At 42.2% G+C, this 18,399-nt stretch overlaps 1 protein-coding gene across 5 annotated transcripts in view; it reads right to left on the bottom strand.

Moving 5' to 3' along the window:
• Positions 1-4,482: 4,482 nt before the first annotated feature.
• Positions 4,483-18,399, bottom strand: part of il1rapl1a (interleukin 1 receptor accessory protein-like 1a) — a 160,993-nt gene continuing 147,076 nt past the window's right edge. For 2 of the 5 annotated variants that reach the window (XM_069707061.1, XM_069707062.1), the window contains exons 7-12: positions 16,848-16,980; positions 13,337-13,482; positions 10,521-10,667; positions 8,362-8,532; positions 7,283-7,327; positions 4,483-6,754 (exon numbers count right to left, since the gene is read on the bottom strand). In XM_069707061.1, coding sequence (XP_069563162.1) covers positions 6,033-6,754; positions 7,283-7,327; positions 8,362-8,532; positions 10,521-10,667; positions 13,337-13,482; positions 16,848-16,980 — 1,364 coding nt within the window. In that variant the 3' untranslated portion in view covers positions 4,483-6,032. The remainder of the gene's footprint in view (positions 6,755-7,282; positions 7,328-8,361; positions 8,533-10,520; positions 10,668-13,336; positions 13,483-16,847; positions 16,981-18,399) is intronic. The other 3 variants (XM_069707063.1, XM_069707066.1, XM_069707064.1) reach the window with 3 other exon arrangements.

Raw genomic sequence — 18,399 nt, 5'->3', positions numbered from 1 at the left:
TAAAATATTACTGTTTGAGTGATATCTGCTCTTTCATCGCTGACACACTTTCCAATGGAGAAAGTGAAACATCAGTCATATACTGAATCGTGCGCTGGAGATAATATATCTCAGCACATAAGCAATGATAACTACAGTGTTCTTAACAAATCAGATGTATGTCACCTTGAATAATCTGAGTCACTTTTGATGTCAGCCACAGTTTACAGGAAGTACTGATAAAGACTTTTCACATCAACAAAAATTAAGACGTGCCTCAGAAAGTCCACAGTTTGGTTACTCATATCAACTGTTTACAGTCCAGTGCAGAAGGTAAGTGGGAGAGTTTTGGCTCTAAATATTGGTGGAATGCCATGTTAGACCACCAGAGTGCAATGGTATACCACATGCAGCAATTGTGCCATTCACATACATCACCCTCCCTATATATATATATATATATATCTGTGTAATAAAAGTGCCTCAGGTAATGTTCTGGCTGTCCTTCCAACTCCGGCCATTACAGTTTGGAGTTTTGTGCAGACTAAAATGCCACTGGCAAGGCATAAAGTATCCAGAAGAAAGACAGAGGACTGGCTCCAGAAAATAAACTACCCATAACCCACAGGAAAAGCATCTATAGACCGCAAATAACACCAGTAATCTAGGCTCATACACTGTTAGGTTCCGTTAATGCTATAGAGGTATGTAAAGAGACATCACTGCATTAATGTTCTGTGGACAGTGGGGCTAAGACTTCCTGCTGTTACAGTATGACAACATGATTTCATTAAGCGAAGTCCCTGAACCCCAGATTTATCCCTCGAGCAGCTGTAATACTTTGTCACTGTTCAAAGGCCAGATGGCCTTTACCTGTGCTCGGTCCCAGTGGTTTTGTTTTTGCCCACACCGGTAAAAAATAACCATGGCTGAAAGGTTCGTATTTGACATTAAACTCAAACAATGGTGAAAGAAAAAGTCAGATAAGTTACAGTAACAATAAACAGTGAAGAAATATAGGAACAGGAGTAAAAGTCCTAAATTCGGAAGTGGACTTAAGGAAAAGGAGAGAAAACGGAGAGGAGGAGCACAGTGCATCGTGGAAGGTCCCTCAGCAGCCTAACGAAGGGATGGTTCAGGGTCACCTGAGCCAGCTCTAACTTCTGGGAACACTGTAACTACTCGAACACAATAGAGGAAGCAGTCATTGTGGAGCACTCAGGGATTATTCACAGGGGCGAACTGGAACCGCTGCAAGAGGACTATTGGCCTTAGCAGAGGTCTGCGATGTCCGAGTGCCCTTCTAGTTACTTTATATACTGGGGAGTTTTAGACTTTCCCCTTCAGAGACCAACAAACTATTATTCTATCTATTTTTTTTTTTTAATTGAAAAGCCATTAGTAAATCTGAATTGTAAAACAGTAGAATAATGGAAATACTCAAGTAAATTACAGGTACTCTCGTGCAGCTGTGTTCAACCAAGTTTGATTTTATTTCTATATTTTTATATTTTTTTTAGATCATTGGTCATCATTCTTTAAAGAAACCCTCACAGCCTCCTTGTCACCAATGATCCCCAAAAAATATGAAAATAAAATAGAACTTGGTTGAACACAGCTGCGGGTCATTTTGATCCAAGGACAACAGGAGGGTTAAGCACAGCACTTGTGCTTTGCTACATTTTGACTGAATAAAGGGGAGGACATGAGAATGAAAAAGAAAGAATGAGACAAAGATAGACATACATCTTCTTTGCCAGGAGAAAAAATAGGGAAGATTTTCCATCTCAGTCTCCAGACCATGAAATGACCTCTTGTTTCTGGGTAGACCTTAAAACTGGGAACATTGCCAATGGTGGCTGAGCAAAAGCACGACTGTGTGCGTCTCTGAGCTGAGAGTCGAGGAGGCAGAGAGTGCAAGGCAGAAGCAGGCACATTATTTAAAAAGTCGGCAAGCACGGGGGGAGGGGGGGGTGTTCAGCAAGCAACAACCTTATTAAACTGCTCTTTGATATTTGATACGAGTCACGTGAATGCACCTGGTAGAAGTGGTTGACAGGTCTGACGGAGTAAAGCTCGTTAGGGATCTCTCCAGTCACCAGTGCTGTTCACTTATTATCAGTTTGGTAGCCTTATTTGCTAGAGAATTTCCTGGATTGTTGTTTTGACAAATGAAAAAATAAATTGAAACACTGAAAGTAAATAAAACAAAAGTTCTGTTCATTTTGCAGTCGGTGCATTGCATCAAAAAATGCCCTAAAAAGATGAACATTTGGGTTTTCAAAGTAACAATTGCTTTGTTTCTGAGCTTATCTTATTCATATTCACTTCAGAATAACCACATCATAATAATCAAAACTTTAATACAACTGAAAGGAGAGAGGTGATGTCAGTAATAAAGCAGGGCCACCAGAGATACTGATTGACGTTCATGCCAGACAATCTCCGGCAACTCTCACATACCTCCTGGTGGTGCGATAAAGGCGTTGCAGGATAAGAATGAAATGACACACACACACACACACACACACACACACACACACACACACACACACACACACACACACACACACACACACACACACACACACACACACACACACACACACACACACACACACACGTGCCACTGTGGACTTTGCTCTGAAGATATTCTTATTCCCCTCTTTCTCTTCTGCATGTTCCTTTTCAATGGGGCCTATTTTCTCTCCAATTAAGTCCTTAATTGCTCAGGGTAATAAAGAGTCTATTAATCCTGCTTCTGCTAATAAAACCCCAGCTGTCTGGCAGGAGGCTGCCAACAGGCAACAGTCACCAGCTTGTCTTGTGGTACACAACACATTGTGTGTGTGTGTTTGCGTGTGTGCTTACCCCCAACTGTTGGCATCTTTTGTAACGAAACCCAAAGCCAAAGTAAATTCCAGTGGTTGTGGCCTATTTTTTTTAAATTTATTTTTTAATTGTTTTATTAGTATTGATATAACAGTTTTTGCTTTGTGTTTTTATAGTCTGAAACCGTCAGAGCTTCGCAGCCCCCTTTTTGTGCACCCTGGCTACAACAAAAATGTCCATCGTGTGTCTTTTACGGTAACAAACTCTGCATTTAACTCAATTCCCTGATTCTTCTGCCTTTAACTGAGTCTGTCCCTGTCTTTTTCCTCTGCTCCAGTTTCTCTTTCTCTCTGTTTTCTCCTGAGGTTGGCAGACATCAGTGAATCTGCTTTCTGTTTCTGTGTTTACCAGTGTTCAATCGCAAACGCTCGTTGTAGGTAGTGTTTATCCCCAGGAGATGGCACTATTTGGAAGCACTCACCCTCGCTGTGTTTATGTTGCCAAGCAAATGTCAGGCATCAAATGAAACTCCTTGGCTTTAAGCCAAAACTCTTCTTATATCGACACCTTTTTAAAGGTTTATCTTTGTTTGGCATTTCTGGCTGTGTCTGACAGGAGGTGTGGACGGGGAACGGGGGGGAGCGAGCAAGGGGGAAGCGACAAAGTTCTGCAGCCAGTTTAATACCAGTGAATGGGCAGTAATATGGGTCAGTACCATGAAGCTTTCCAGTAAGCCATGACAGCAGCCGGTAATACAGTAGACAGTAGAATACACCTGTGCTTTGGCATGACAAGCCAGAACGTCTGCTGTGAAAGCAGTCTGCTGTTGGCCTTTCTCCTCTGACATTTTGCTGCAACTCAGAATCTTTGTCAGTAATGTATTATGTAATGTGTATCTTGAAAGGAAGAGAGTTGTTGGAAGTAAGAAAAAAAAAAAAAGAAGATAGTTCAAACATATCTCTGGACATTTCGGTCTTCCTACTCTTCTTTTGGAACGTGGTTTGTTGTTTACAAAGCACATTTCTTAATCTCATAAAGGCAATATGTAGTAGATTTGAAAGCTGCCACTTTGCTTAGGTAATGTAACTGATCAAACCCGACATGTGAACACTCTCAACTGAGAAATGAGATGTTCCCGAATGGGAACTTTCCCTCTTCTCAGCTGCCTGAATGCAGCATTACACCCAGGAAACGGGGGTTTGAGTGACACAGTGAATTCACTCTGGATTTCATAAAAGAAATATTTTCCGAACTGCAACAAATAGTTTTTGTGCCTAAGCACTTTTTTTTGGGTATTTTTTCCCCACATAGGCGGGGTAAAATGTGATACTGACACAGTATGCTGAAATGGACTGCAGGGTGTATTTCATGCTCTGGCGTGATGTCGGTTGGCACATGGACACAACTTTTAAATATGTGGTGGAGCAGTTGGATGTTGAGGGAACAGTTGAGTCGTGTTTTGTTTAAAGCCATTTCAAGAGTACTTAAAAATGATCATTATTGTTCATTTTCCTTGCCAGTTTTTTCAGCGCAATCACTAATTAAAATTGATTTCTACACACGTAGTGGACATAGTCAATTGCTGCCATTTAAAAAAGTCAGTGTGTGATGAACAATGCTATTAGAGTGTAATCAAATGGTGAACTTGGACACGAAAGGAAAACATAAAAAGGAAATCAAGGTTTTTAATGTGCAGTGAGAAAGTAAGGGCAACTGATAATGATTGTGTTTCTATAAAGATAGACATTTCTTTCCAAGTGAAAATTGTGTTTATATATTTATATAAATATCTATATTATATATAGAATACATATCTATTTGCTATGCATACTCAAAAATCACACCTTCAAATATATTTAAAAAGTCTTTCAAAACACAAATGTACTCTTTTCTTTCCTTAAACATGAACTATCCATATGAACCAAATGAATTATCAGGATGGGAATAATATTATGTTTTAAAAACCAAAACATTGAAGATGCTTTACTTTTGAATCTAGAACAGTAGAGGACATATTTTTTGTCATGTGGGATTCAAAAGCCACCTTTTAGTCTCTTAACAAACCAGGAACCACATTGCAAGTGTACAAAAACCAGCAGAACACTTATACACAAATCCTCTTTCTATGGAAGATGAAACGCAAATAGGTATGACTTCTCAAGCAAACTCTTTTCTGTTATAAAAATAGAATTCTTTTTAAAATAATCTACAGATTTCTTTTTAAGGTGAGGCATTTCACTATCACTCTAAAACAGCAAGGCTGTTTGTTTCAATAGAAAATATGAAGCTTTAGAGAGAGATCTGCCAGTCTTATCGGTCTATTTGATTGGAGAGGAATAGCCCTGCTCCCCAACCACTCCTCCATCTCGGTCCCAGAGGACGGGTATATTTTTGCCACCTCCTCCTTCTTTTTGCATATTCTATGATTTTTTTTTTTTTTTTTTTTTTAAAAGAGAGTTTCCTTTTAAACTTGATACACCTTTTACAGGTAAACAAAAAGAAGTTTCAGCTCCTCAAAAGCTCCTGAAATGTCCAGGCAATTCCAAAAGTAAAAAAAAAAAAGTTCTCTTAAACTACACAAAGATTTCTTTTAAAACAAACAAACAAAAGAACACAACAGCGCAGGTACGTGACATACTGGCTTTCCAAAGAAGCGTGTTAAAACAAGAGTAAGAACCAACTAAAAAGAGAAAACAATAAAAAATGTACAACTCTGTATAACAAGTTAAAGCAAAGTCCTATACTAGAGAAGGCAACAAACATGACTGGATAAAACAAACAAGAGAACAAAACAGGAAAACACTGATGCTACAAATAAATTGAAATATATGTACAGACCCTGTTTTCCTTTTGTTTGTATGTATGCACATTTTTGTGTGTACGCATGTGTGTGCACAATTGCCATAACGTGTTGGTTCTTTAATGTGGAGTTCTTGCGAGTCCATTTCTCACGGGTCAATGAAACAGTGTTTTTATTATATCCCCTTTAGTTCCACATCCGCAGTAAAAAGAGGTGCAGTCCACTTGAAAAACAAGGGAGAGCGTGTCCAAAAAACCTGCTGTACCTCCATCACTTGCTTCTCAGATAAGAACGGCTGGATCCAAAACACTTTTCGCCACAGTCACAACCTCTAACTGTGTTCCTAAGAACTACCAGACAGAGCCTAGTCATGTCTGACCCTGACTGACCTTCCTAAAGCTGACGCGGAGTCTGCTCATCATTACCAGATGACGCTGGAGATGCTGGTTTCCCTCGGCAGCAGAGGGAGCATGGCATTGTTAGCATGCGCCTCCTCCAGGCTGTGTTCTCGGCTCTTTCCGGGCGGCCTCTGTCCGTTCAGCAGTGTCAGTGGGATGTTGCAGTAGGTGTGCTGGTTCCCCAGGGAGGAGAGAGGTGGCAGGGTCCCGCCTGGGGGTATGTCATACTCGTAGCTGCGGTAGTAGTGTTTCTGCCTCATGGTGGTGTGGTAGGTGTTGTGGAACGAGGAGCGCAGCTCTGGGTGGGCGGTGGCCATGGCGGTGGAGGTGGCTGCTGCCATGGAGATGGCGGAGACGGTCTGCAGCTCTCCGAACGGGCCTTGCTCGCTGACGTCCAGCGCCGGCTCGTGCGTGAGCATGGGCTCCGTGCGCCTGAAGGGCATCTCGTACTGCAGCTGCTTCCAGAACTTGGAGTTGAGCTTGTTGCTCTTGGATCCGCGCCACTTGATGACAGTGAGGGTTTTAATGGTGTGTTTGAGAGCCTCCACTTCTTGGTAGTTCATGATGCCGCGCAACTCGGCACACTCGATAAGGATGACTTTGATCTCACCAGTCACCAGCATGTTGCGCAGCCGCGTCTCCAGCTCAAAGATGCTCCAGCCTCGCCGCACCACATAGTTGGGTGTCATAACTATAATGAGGCGTTTGCTCTGGTCTACACAGCGAGCCACGTCCTCAATGTAGGCTGCAGGAAACGAGAGGTCAGGAATGAAAAGAAGAGACATATATAAGACATTAGAGAGAGGGGGGGGGGGAATGGCTCAGTGATGTACACTATACGCATGTTTTTGATGCCATTAAATGAGGACAGAACCACATCACGAAATGGTAGATGAACACACAGCATCAGACACAAAACACAAGACCGTGACAGGTGGCTATTTGGCTCTCCACCTCAAGTATCTGGTATAATAACACTCATTTTGTAGCTTTTAGAAAGCAGAAAGACATGAGGACTCTATATGTTTGTGTAGATACATATATCTGTAAGTATTCTACTGTATTACATAGAGCAGATCCACATAGCTCTAAATGGGGGAGCAATGATTGATAAAGGTGCACATTCTATAGGACTAGGCTGAGTCTATCTATTGAAGTGGGCCCGAGGTGTCAGATCACACAGCAGTGCCACTCTATGCATTCTCTCTGAAACGTCCTAGGAGCAAGTAAATGAAAGCAGCTGATGCGAGAGGAAAAGACTGAGGGCGAGTACCTCCAAAGAGTCGTGTGTCATCCTGGTAATGCTCATTGGTGAGACCTAAACATAAACATTTTAACATTCAGGTCACAGGCAAGAACACGGTACAGACACAGAAACATGCTCAACACAAGTCGTACAAGTGGGTGCATTTCCTTCTCAATCATCTTCTTTTTTTTATTTATTTCACATATGATTAATCACACACCATGTTTCCCTGATTGTACATTCATCTACAATGATTTTGCTTGGCATTGATGCTGGCGGCAATTTTCTTTTGATTAAAGGGTAGAGGCGGCTCAGACAACAGGGCTTGGAGCCTTCAGACATTTCCCACTGATGTTTAATTCTGTCTGGACCGACTAGGATGTGTTTCCGTTTTATCTGTTCCACATGAAGCCTACAGTACAAACACACAGCATCGCTACTAACTAGAGCACACTGTGCACCACTGGCACAGACGCACTGCTAAGCAGAGTTAGCACGCATGAGAATTATGTTCAGACAGAATTTTCATGGATTCATTAATGCATGGATGAAAACCAGGGAGGATGATAAATTTGTTCAATATATCAGCTCCCGGGACACTCTGTATACCATATTCCCACATCTGTAGTACACAGTGTAGGAACTTCCAGTGAGAAATGCTATGATCTTCCAGATTTATCCAGAGAAAGAAAAAAATGAGTTACTGTTGGACTGAACGTTCCCTGATTTTGGAAATTTGAAATAATCATCTTTTCATCATTTATGGATGTGAATATTTATTGTGTGTGAGGAACTTCGCTAACAGCACAAAATGTTTAAACACAAGACAGCGACAGTGAAAAACAACACTGATGACAATGAGCAATGCGCCAAACACAGCAGCAACGAATACATATGCAGTAAAAACAAACATGCAGAATATGGTCCTTACACTTCCTCACAGTACGGTACATACCTGTGCATGAACATACCAGCACAAGGGGACACACACACACACACACACACACACACACACACACACACACACACACACACACACACACACACACACACACACACACACACACACACACACACACACACACACACACAGTAATAGTGCTTACTTCCTGTTGGAATGAGGTCTCGATCTGGGATGAACAGTTTGTAGCCGTAATGTTTCTCAAGCACGTCCGGGAGGATCTCCAGGGCAAAGCGCTCCTCCTCCCTGGTCTCCTGACTCCACTGGTCAGGGTCCACTTTGGTGTAGGACAGGTACGCATCATAGTCTTTATTTTCTAAAAAAAAACAAAACACGATAATAAAGAAACAGCAAAGAGCAGGTCATGATAAATGTGGGTTAAACGCATTGAGCTTGAATCTTGGTAGCCCAGTCAAAACATCACAAAATCAGTAAACTCACAAAACCACTCCTAACACAGAGACTGGATGCTTTGAGTTTGTCCACTTCCTATGTGCCGCTATCTGGCCTTCAACAGCGGGACACAAAACGACACACAAAAACTCATTTGTATGATCGGGATCATCTCACAGTAGAGCATCAAAACATGTTAAATACAGACAGCTTTTTTTTTAATTTTTTTTATTAATGTTCCATTTTGAAATATACCGTTTTAAAAAAACACTTTTAAATACTGGTGTCAAGCAATAACTTGTTCTCTTTAAAACAAAATATGCATCGATTATCGACAAAAATGTCCTGAGTTCAAATGCTGTATAGTTAGTCAGACGTTTATGCTATTTCTTGAATATTCTATGCGACCGTGAATACAGGCGGTCTGACTTCATACTACATTAAAACTTACATCCATACAACACAAAATGATTGTGCTTCACTGCATCAGTACTTGCTCTGTTCTGTACCACTGTGTTTTCTTTAAAAAGCTCCGCCAAGTTCATCACAGCAAAGTCAGCAAGCCATTTGTCTTCTGGACTTGGAAGCAGCAACAATCCTTCTCTAATATTGTCGAAGTATTTTGTACTTAGCATCTTTACTCTGAACAGATATGCCTATCTAAAAAAAAAAAACCAACAACACATGAATTTTGCCTGTGGTGTCATATCCATTTGGCCATGTAGTGTTTATAAGAAATAAATTGGGGTAGACACAAAAACACTCAAATCGAGACTCAAGCAATACCCTCTTCCCCACCTCAAAAATGATTTCCCAGAAGACAGTGGGAAGAACTAAAAAGGCAGAAAATAGACAATAGGAGAAAAAAAAAGCACTACTGGTGACATGTTCAGTGAGTCCTAGTCATTATGCTCTGTTGAAACTGGAATGTGGGCCAGCCAAAAAGGGAAAAGGGGCTTTTTCAGAAACTCTTTGAGGAGCATGCGCAGCTTTGAAACTCACTGGAAAGGCCAGGGCTGTGCTCGATAGGATCCAGACATCAAACAATGCTTTCAAATTAGCAACCAACCTTGCAAATTAACCACCTAGCAAAGTTGGCAAATCAAAAACAGCTTGTATCAGCAGTCCCCGATGGTACGACTTAATCATGTGGAAGTTTGAGTCAACAAAACCGTGTGTAATGGATAATTCATGCTACTGTAGAAACAATCCAGCGACTTCAGTCTTTCCAGACTTTTTGAAAAGAAAGCGGAGACAGTCAAAAAAAACAAAGCACAAAGGGAAAATACTGGGGCATAAACAGACAAATCCTTAACTGAAGGAAAAGTTAACTGTTCTGTAGAGAAAACAAAAAGTTGTCCTCCAATTTCAGGCTAGTTACGCTCCTGTGTCACTCGGGGAAAGGCGCTTCGAGCCCGTCCGGCCCCTCTGTGCCGCTATCTAGCCTTCGACAGCAGGAGGCGGGCATCACTCCATGACATATTGAGACTGATCTGTTTTTAAATGGGCAACAAATTGAAAATCTGTTTCCTCACTTCCCCATGCAGCCATGGCAGAGGTGTACATACAGAAGCACGTGCACCTCAAACCGCAAAGGGAGAGAGAGAGGAAGTGTGCTGCTGTCACAGAGACAGAACTGGAGAAGACATCTGAATCTACCAGGGAGTCGGTTTTGGTTGGAGCTTCTGACAGAACACATGCACAGACACACATAACACCATATGCACACAGGTAAACAAGCAAAACACATGAACATCGATAAACCAAACCCACAAATGCACTTTTACAGCCACGTATTCTTGCTTGACATTGACTTTTCTACTAGAAAGGCCTGGTGACATAAATTAAGGTGAAAGGCCACAGGCGAAGACAAAGAGAGAGTTTTTCTGAGATGCATTGCGCCGTCTTTACCTCCATCTATGTCCTCGCTGCCAAAGTGCCTCCTATAGAAAAGCATCAGCTCAATCTTGTAGCATTTGTAGAGGGAGATGAGAAAGATGAGTAACAGCAGGATCGCTCCCAGCCCTCCTGCCAGCTCCACGGTGTACATGAGCTCTGCTGAGGACAACACATACACACCACACAATATTCAAAACTGCTGAGGCAATCACAGAGGGAACTCCATTTACAGCTTTGCCTGATGTAAACACGTTAAACTGGTTATTGATTCTGCACCAGGTAGGACTCAAAGGTTGTTTCTTTGTTCGTTATTTCTCCGTTAAACTCACAGAATGAGGCACTTACGGGACACGTTTACATTTGCTTGGAAAGCTGGACAATCGTCGGCATGTTTCAGAGCTCAGCTCTGAGCGAAGCAGAATCAATCTTCAGAGACATGAGGCTCGTAATGAGTTTGAGAAAAATGAGAGGGCATATTGCAGGGAGACACAGGCAAAAAAAAATAAAAAAATGGAGATAATGAGAAATTGGATTCATTTCTTTGGAGCAGCACAGCAATGACGCAGCTCTGCACTTTGGCTGTCATCCATAGTGGGATTGTGACAATTCTGGACATGGATGGAGGCCTTTTCAAAACAAAAGGCTTTAGTTTACTCATCTCACTGTCATTCCCCTCTCCATCATAACCCTCTACCTTCTTTTTCCCCTCTTTTCTCTTCCCCATTATCTCTTCCCTCTCTCCCTGGAGACCTAGCTGGGGGAAGGATGAGTTATGGTGTGTATTAACGCAGCATTTACCTGGTGGGCTCAGCCAGAACAGGTTCACCTTATATCTCTGTTACACTGTGGGCTGTAACACTGCGAGGCTGCCATGGCAACCGCAATGCCCTCCCTATACAGCAAAGGTACATATCTTTACTAGTTATTATACTATTCGTTTTAAGGTATAAAACCTTACTTTTTCTTAAAAGTAATTTCAGCTCATAATTCAATTTTTACACTTGATCAATGAAATATCAAACAAACAAACATGCCCCGAAACATACCTCTCTTTGACGGCCAATATCCATATATTAGTCCATAATTATGGAATTATTTTCAGAGGAAGAACCAGAACACTGATCATAAGCAGTAAATTTAGCTAATGACACCATAATGACTTGTTGAAAAAAAATGTACTGACTTTGTATTTCATGAAACAAGTTTAAGCTTTTTGAAAGGGAGTCTATTGGAGCCAGAGGATTTTTGGTGCCAGCCCCAGCAGTCCTGAATGGTATTGCACTTTCGTATTGGCTTCAATTTTCAGACCTAGACACTATGACTGGCTGTATAGAAGAAATAGATTTGGGAAAATACGCTTACCTGTCAAGATCAACATTGCTCTCACACGTGCCTATCGAATATGATGCTACTGTCAGCCGTTTGTTAGCTTAGCTTAGCATAATGACTGGAAACATGAAAAAAACAATAAGCCTGGCTCTGTTTAAAGGCCCTCTGGCACATTTAAAGTTCTCTAACTTACCTGCCATATCTTGTTTTTCTAGTAATTAAATAAAAAAAACTAAAAAAAAGTGGCAATAGGATAAATGTGGATATGTGTCGGACTATTTCTTGGCTAGGCGTGGCAAGATATCCAGTACACTTGCTGTTTCCAGTTGTTGTGCTAAACTACACACAGTGGCTGCTGGTGTTTGCTTCGTATTCACCGTACAAACATGAGCGTGGCATCGATCTTCTTACACAACTCTGCAAGAATACCCAAAAGTGTACGTTGCAGAATCTCTTCTCTCTGCATCATTTGTTGCATTATCCTTGATGTAATTTTTTTTTTATAAACAATAACAAATGCATGTGTCTCAGAAAAACAGCACGGTTGTTTTGGCCCCCTAAACAGCTATTTATTGGCCTTCTCCACAACTTCAATGCTTCTAACTCATAATCAGCAATAATATTCACTCTCTAATTTGTATATGCTTACTGACCACTTCTTTCTGCCTCCTCTCCATCCATTTTTCTCTTTCTTTTGAGATGGAAGGAAAGGCGGCCAGCAGAGACATTAGACCTGCTGCAGGGCTTATGAGTGATACATTCATGGAGAGGGAACATAAAATAAACATCAGATTTATGTGGATGAGAGAAAGACAGAGGGAGCGAGGGAGAGAGAGAGAGAGCTTGACGTGGAGTCTTTCTTAGCATCCCTCTCCTTGGAACTGCTGCTTTGACAAAGAGAGTTAAATGAAGCTGTCGACAGACTGCAAAGACCACTCAAATGGAATTGGACCGTCTACAAAGGACGATCACAGAGACAGAGATTAAAGCCGGGAAACACACATATAAAGACTTCCAATGTAATTGTATGCTGGACTTATTGGCCTGTTGGGAAAAGCCGAGGACCAATTTACTGTTTAAACAGTCATCAAATTACCTCTCTTATAGGGTGACAACCAGTGCATGAAAAGAGCTTCAGACAAGTCATGCTAACAGCCAAAATAGCTGCACAGCCACTGGGGCACAAGTAAACGAAATGACACATTTAAGTGGAGTTCTGAAGCTCGGGGAAATATGTACAAAATAATGCATAAGATACCTAGACAATTTCCATTTGATGAAACGGTGCAGCCAGGCTTTGATTATTTTATTTATCATTTAGCTTCAATAAAGTTGAACTAAGGTGACAGAATATATGATGCTGCCAGACACTGAGAAATAAGATTACTGTTCTGACTGCAAAACCACTTAATAGGGAATTAAATGCAAAGGTAAATTAATAGGGTGGGGGAGTTTAAGACTGTCCAAGGTTGCAGTGGGAAATGTCAAAGAGGCCTTACCGCGCCTGAAGAGCTGGATGGTAGCTTGGCGACGTCCGTTGCCATTTTCTACATAACAGGAATAATTTCCCAGGTCCTCCTCCTCCAAAGAGTCAATCGTCAAGGAAATGGCCACTTCCTTTTCACCAAGATGCTCCTTGACGACCCTGCGAGACAAACAAAACTGAACAATGCTTCTCTGGAGCACCAGTTTGGACAGCAATAGATGAGCAGCAGCTGCCTCTGAACTGTACTAATGTACAAGAGCATGGTTTCAGTGTAAACAGTATGTGATGGGGTTTCAAGAGTGTCGTTACCAAGTGCATCAATCAAAGTTGGTACACAGACATTGTGTTACGGTGGACGAATGTTACGCAATACCTGCCTGCAACACCTGTGTGTTTCTGTGGTACAAATGAAGCCCCTTTTTGTGCTTCCTGAAGTACTTCATGTTGTATGTTAATTTCTTTCTCTGTACTCAAAACATATGAGAAATGAAAATCAATAAGGGATCTTCCTCAGCTTGTGTGTGTTGTGTATATATGTATGTGTGTGTGTGTGTGTGTGTGTGTGTGTGTGTGTGTGTGTGTGTGTGGGGGGGGTGAATCAAATAATGGCGATGAGAAGAAAATCTTTTTATAGCGGCTGCCATGGTAACGGCAAGAAGGAGCAAAAGTAATATTCCATAAAGTAAATGAGTGTCCCCCGCTGGGCTGGTTGAGCCTGATGGAGGAGAGAATGGGGAGATAATGTTTCCTCATACCTTAGACACACTACTTAGCCTACTTTTACAGCACCTTCAGCACAAATGACACTTGGGAGGAAACAAAGTGCAAATGAGAAAAAAAAAGATCTCTGTTTGTATGTGAGGGTGTTTGCACGCGTGCGCACGTGTGTGTGTGTGTGTGTGTGTGTGTGTGTGTGTGTGTGTGTGTGTGTGTGTGTGTGTGTGTGTGTGTGTACGGATAGTTGAGAAGGAGGAGTGGGATGAGCAGAGAGTGTTTGCGAGTGTGTGTTTGAGAGTGTAGGGGGATAATGACTCTCAAGCATCTCACTTCTCTCTCGCCTTCAAGCCGATAAACTGCACATAAGGACAGCTTGTTGGGGAGATTTGGCTTCGGTAATTGAAAGTGTATCATGGGCTGTGTGCAGAGAGGCTGAGGCAGCGCTGATGATATTGAGCTTGTTGTGGAGTGGGATGGGGGCCGGGGCGCCGGGAGAGGGAGGCACGGGAATAATTCATGTCTCTCCAGGGAGTGGGGGGTACTTTGAAGCCACCCGTTTTCCATTATCACACTATGTGAGCCAACACAGCTCGATGCCACACAACCTGATAGATAATGACCACCTGAACTTTGACTGGTGACGAGAAGGGCCTAAAGTTGGGAGGATAACAAGATCCAGGTCAGCCAACACAGATAAAGATGAGAGCTGAGTGAAAGCTGTTAACACACCAAAACAGTTGGGATGAAGAGATTTTGAACTGTGTGTTCCTGCATCGATAAATCAGACGGACTGTGTCGGATTTGTACAATTCTGTGCAAGTTTTGTAAAACTCCTCCGCTTTCCTTTCGGGTGATTGAGTTTATGGATATAAAGTTAGGAGAATGAGTAAATCATGAACTCATTCTCAGCCTCTGGCTGCTGCAGGCACTTTTTCCAGACACATTCTCTCCCTATCTCATTAGCACAATCTGTGTTTGCTCGTTTAGTGATCAATTTCCAACTTATTCATTAATGTCATACAATCTCTTCATTGGTCAGCTGCAAAACGCCAACTGAATTGGCTCAATAATGTATCGATCACCTAACTCATTATGCTGAGCCAGATTTGTTTTGCTAATTTATTAATCTCTGCATGCTATGCTAATGTCCAGTCATCCGTGCTATGATAACAGCAACAGCTCTGTATCCCGGTCGTGCAAATGAGAATTTATGGGCTTGGGTTACCATAGAAATGAACTCCTCCAAATCAATAAGCTCAGAGTTGGTGTAAGTAAATGCCTGCAGAAACTCTGAGCTCAAGGTGTGAGCGCTCCTCTCTGTGCTCAAGTTTAGCTGCTGATGCATTAGTAATAAAGCTAAAAGTGTGTGGGTGCCAGCCTGATAAAGAGAGGTAACCCTTATATACGTATGCACTGTAGCGTCTAAGAGGGAAAGCGCTCGGCTGCAGGGGAAGCACAGATTTGTTCCTGTTTAGCTGCTCCTATCTTTTCTATCCATTGCTCTCCTTCTTTGCTTGGTACATATCTCCGGCTACCTTTACGGAAGCAAAACCAAGGCACTGGTTGGATCTGAAAAAAGTCTGGGGTAGCAGCATCAGCAACAGAGAGCGCATGATCGAATATATTATTGATCCGCTGCATGAAATATTGGTATGAATTATGGAAAAGATAACCCCTCATCCAGTGCACGAGGGAACCCTGGTGTCAGGGTGTAATGGAAGAAGAGACAGGCAACGAGAGACAGGAGAGCAGTTCGTGGTGGTTCAACCGAGATTTGTTTCTGTTACATGTTCATATCAGTGCATAAGAAAACTCACTATCACAGATGTGTCTGCTTCACTTTACTCCTCACTGACTTGTACCATACTTCTTTTCTCATTCCACTTCTTCCCTGTCTGCTGCCTCCCTCCACCCCTCCCTCTCATCCCCTTACAGCCCTCCTCCTCCTCAGCTCCCCGTGGCCCATCTGCATGCTGCTATAGGTGGGTGCAGCGAGGGAGATAGCGATAGTGGCGGCGGTGTGAAAAATGGCAGTTGTTAACCATCTGACAGGGCTGTCTCCCCAGAGCTGCAGCCTCTCCAAACAGCCCTAATGGGAAACATGCACATGGACCAGGGAATGGACTTGTTTAAATGTGTTAGACCACAAGGAGGGAGACGAATGAAGACGGGCTGCTTTTAAATGGTCTCTCTTCCATTATGTGGGCAAAGTATAATTGCCTTGTTTGGCAGCTTTTATTTGTTTTGACTGAAACATTTTAAGTGTTTTTTGAAACTGGGAATGAAGATGAAGCAATATTTATCCATGACGGGTATGATAACAAATAATGATTTAATTGAGTTTTTTTTCTCTTTTTATTGTACATTCCTTTTGAAAGCATTCTCACTTTACTTTTAGTTGCTCAATTTTTTTGCAGTTCTGTATGTGATTCTGTTGTTTATGCTGTTATCCTGTTCCCACCTTCTTGCAAGGCCATTTCCACAGGACAACAATGTAATTCATACCAAAAACACAAAAGTGACAAAACAAATAGATAATGATCTATAACAGGTTTCAAGTCTCTGCATGATGTTCATACCATAGCAAAATAAATGGAAAACAGCAGCTGCTTGGAAGGCGGCGAATAAATCTCTGGAAAATGGTCGGTTAATGTATGCAATTTGGAGTTAATGGGCTAAAACATGCAAACCCATTGGTGTCGTCCTTTAATATTTTGCGGTAAATTTATCCACATCTAATATTAATTCCTCATCACTGCCAAGTCCAGTAAAATGCTTCAATTCAACTCCGGCTGTGTGTTTCTTACTTGATGTCGCTCTCCTGGACTCTCTCTTCATCCAGGTCCTCTATGAACTTCTCTCCCTTCATCCAGTAGATGAGTGGGCTGACATCACCACTGTAGCCAAAAAACGCCCGGCAAGTGAGGTTCAAAGCACTTCCTGCGAAGACAGGAGATGACATGCTGTCATGCGTTATGCCTGATAGTCCTGCTGTCCTGTTGAATGTATGCATTTCATGCTCACAAAATGTTTCATCATATCATACAAGCGCCTTCAAAGTCACTAACTCCAACACAGACACTTCATGTTATCTCGTTGGTGACAAGTGCTGACATTCGCATTTGCCAATTCTTTATGATTTCTGCAACATACACACGTACGCTGAGACACACACTTGCCCACGTTCGCATGCACGCACACACACACACACACACACACACACACACACACACACACACACACACACACACACACACACACACACACACACACACACACACACACACACACAAACAAATCTGTGCTATAATTTCATGCGAGATGTGGTCGCATGAGAGAACATGTAAGTTGAACATTTTCCCACCCTCGACTGTCCTCGGGGGACACGCAGCTGTGATTAAAGCAGACAGTCTTTCCTTTCACAAAACGACAAGGAGAACGTTTTAAATCACTCATTTGGTCAAGAGCACACACATGCAGCGCAGTGAACTAATCTGAAAGCAAGTGAAAAGTAACGAACACATGAGGGCACTCAAGAGCTTCATAAAATCCCCCTGGAGACTGTGGCCATGAGAGAAAATATGGGAGAGGAAGTGAGAGGAGACAAACAATGACATTATTTTATTTAGAACTGCTGCTGGGTGTGAAGGAAGGTCAGGAGTCAACAACTGCAGCTTGCTGAGAGCTGATATGTGAAAGCATATGTAATAGTCACTTGGGAGCAAATGGGGTCTTTGTTCTATGAATGGATGGTTTATCTCTTTGGTTCAGCAGGCAAGTATTCACAATGAAGAAAAAGGTGACACTTCAGGACCAATTTGAAAAAGCTTCCCTTTAAATCTATTGCAAAAATGCTGTCGGTATTACTTTGTTAAATCACTGATGCAGTACGGGAAATAAATTACGACCCAAATATTACATGAAGCACCAACGTGAGCTTGGCTTGAACATGCCTCCTTTTACCACCACTGCAAGACCTTCAATGTCCGTGAACAACGCATGTATTAAAATAAAGACAGAGCATTGGTGGCATATTATGCACATGTTTATTTTGCGTTTCAATGAAGTGGCGTCCTGAGCAGGTCTACGGGTGCCGTAATCACATGCTGCTGCCTCTCAGAGAACCACACAGCAACATGTAAACAACACGCACATAGGAGGACGGCTCATCATGCAGCACATACAGTAAACTCTACGGTGTAGGACACTCCTCTCGGGAGAGTCGGCACTGTGAATTTCTTCGAGGCGTGTCGTTTGGAAAGCACTGAGAGAGAGAGGCATGAAGGGGATGAGGGTGGGGCGAAGGAGACGCTTTTTTCTGTTTCACAGCAGGATTTATGAACAGGAGTGCAGAGTAAA

Source organism: Brachyistius frenatus, unplaced genomic scaffold (assembly GCF_029030835.1).
Source record: "Brachyistius frenatus isolate BFR_SWC_R1_liver_20210118 unplaced genomic scaffold, ASM2903083v1 Contig_66, whole genome shotgun sequence".
Taxonomy (NCBI): Eukaryota; Metazoa; Chordata; class Actinopteri; family Embiotocidae; genus Brachyistius; species Brachyistius frenatus.
This window is presented reverse-complemented; position numbering and strand designations above follow the sequence as displayed.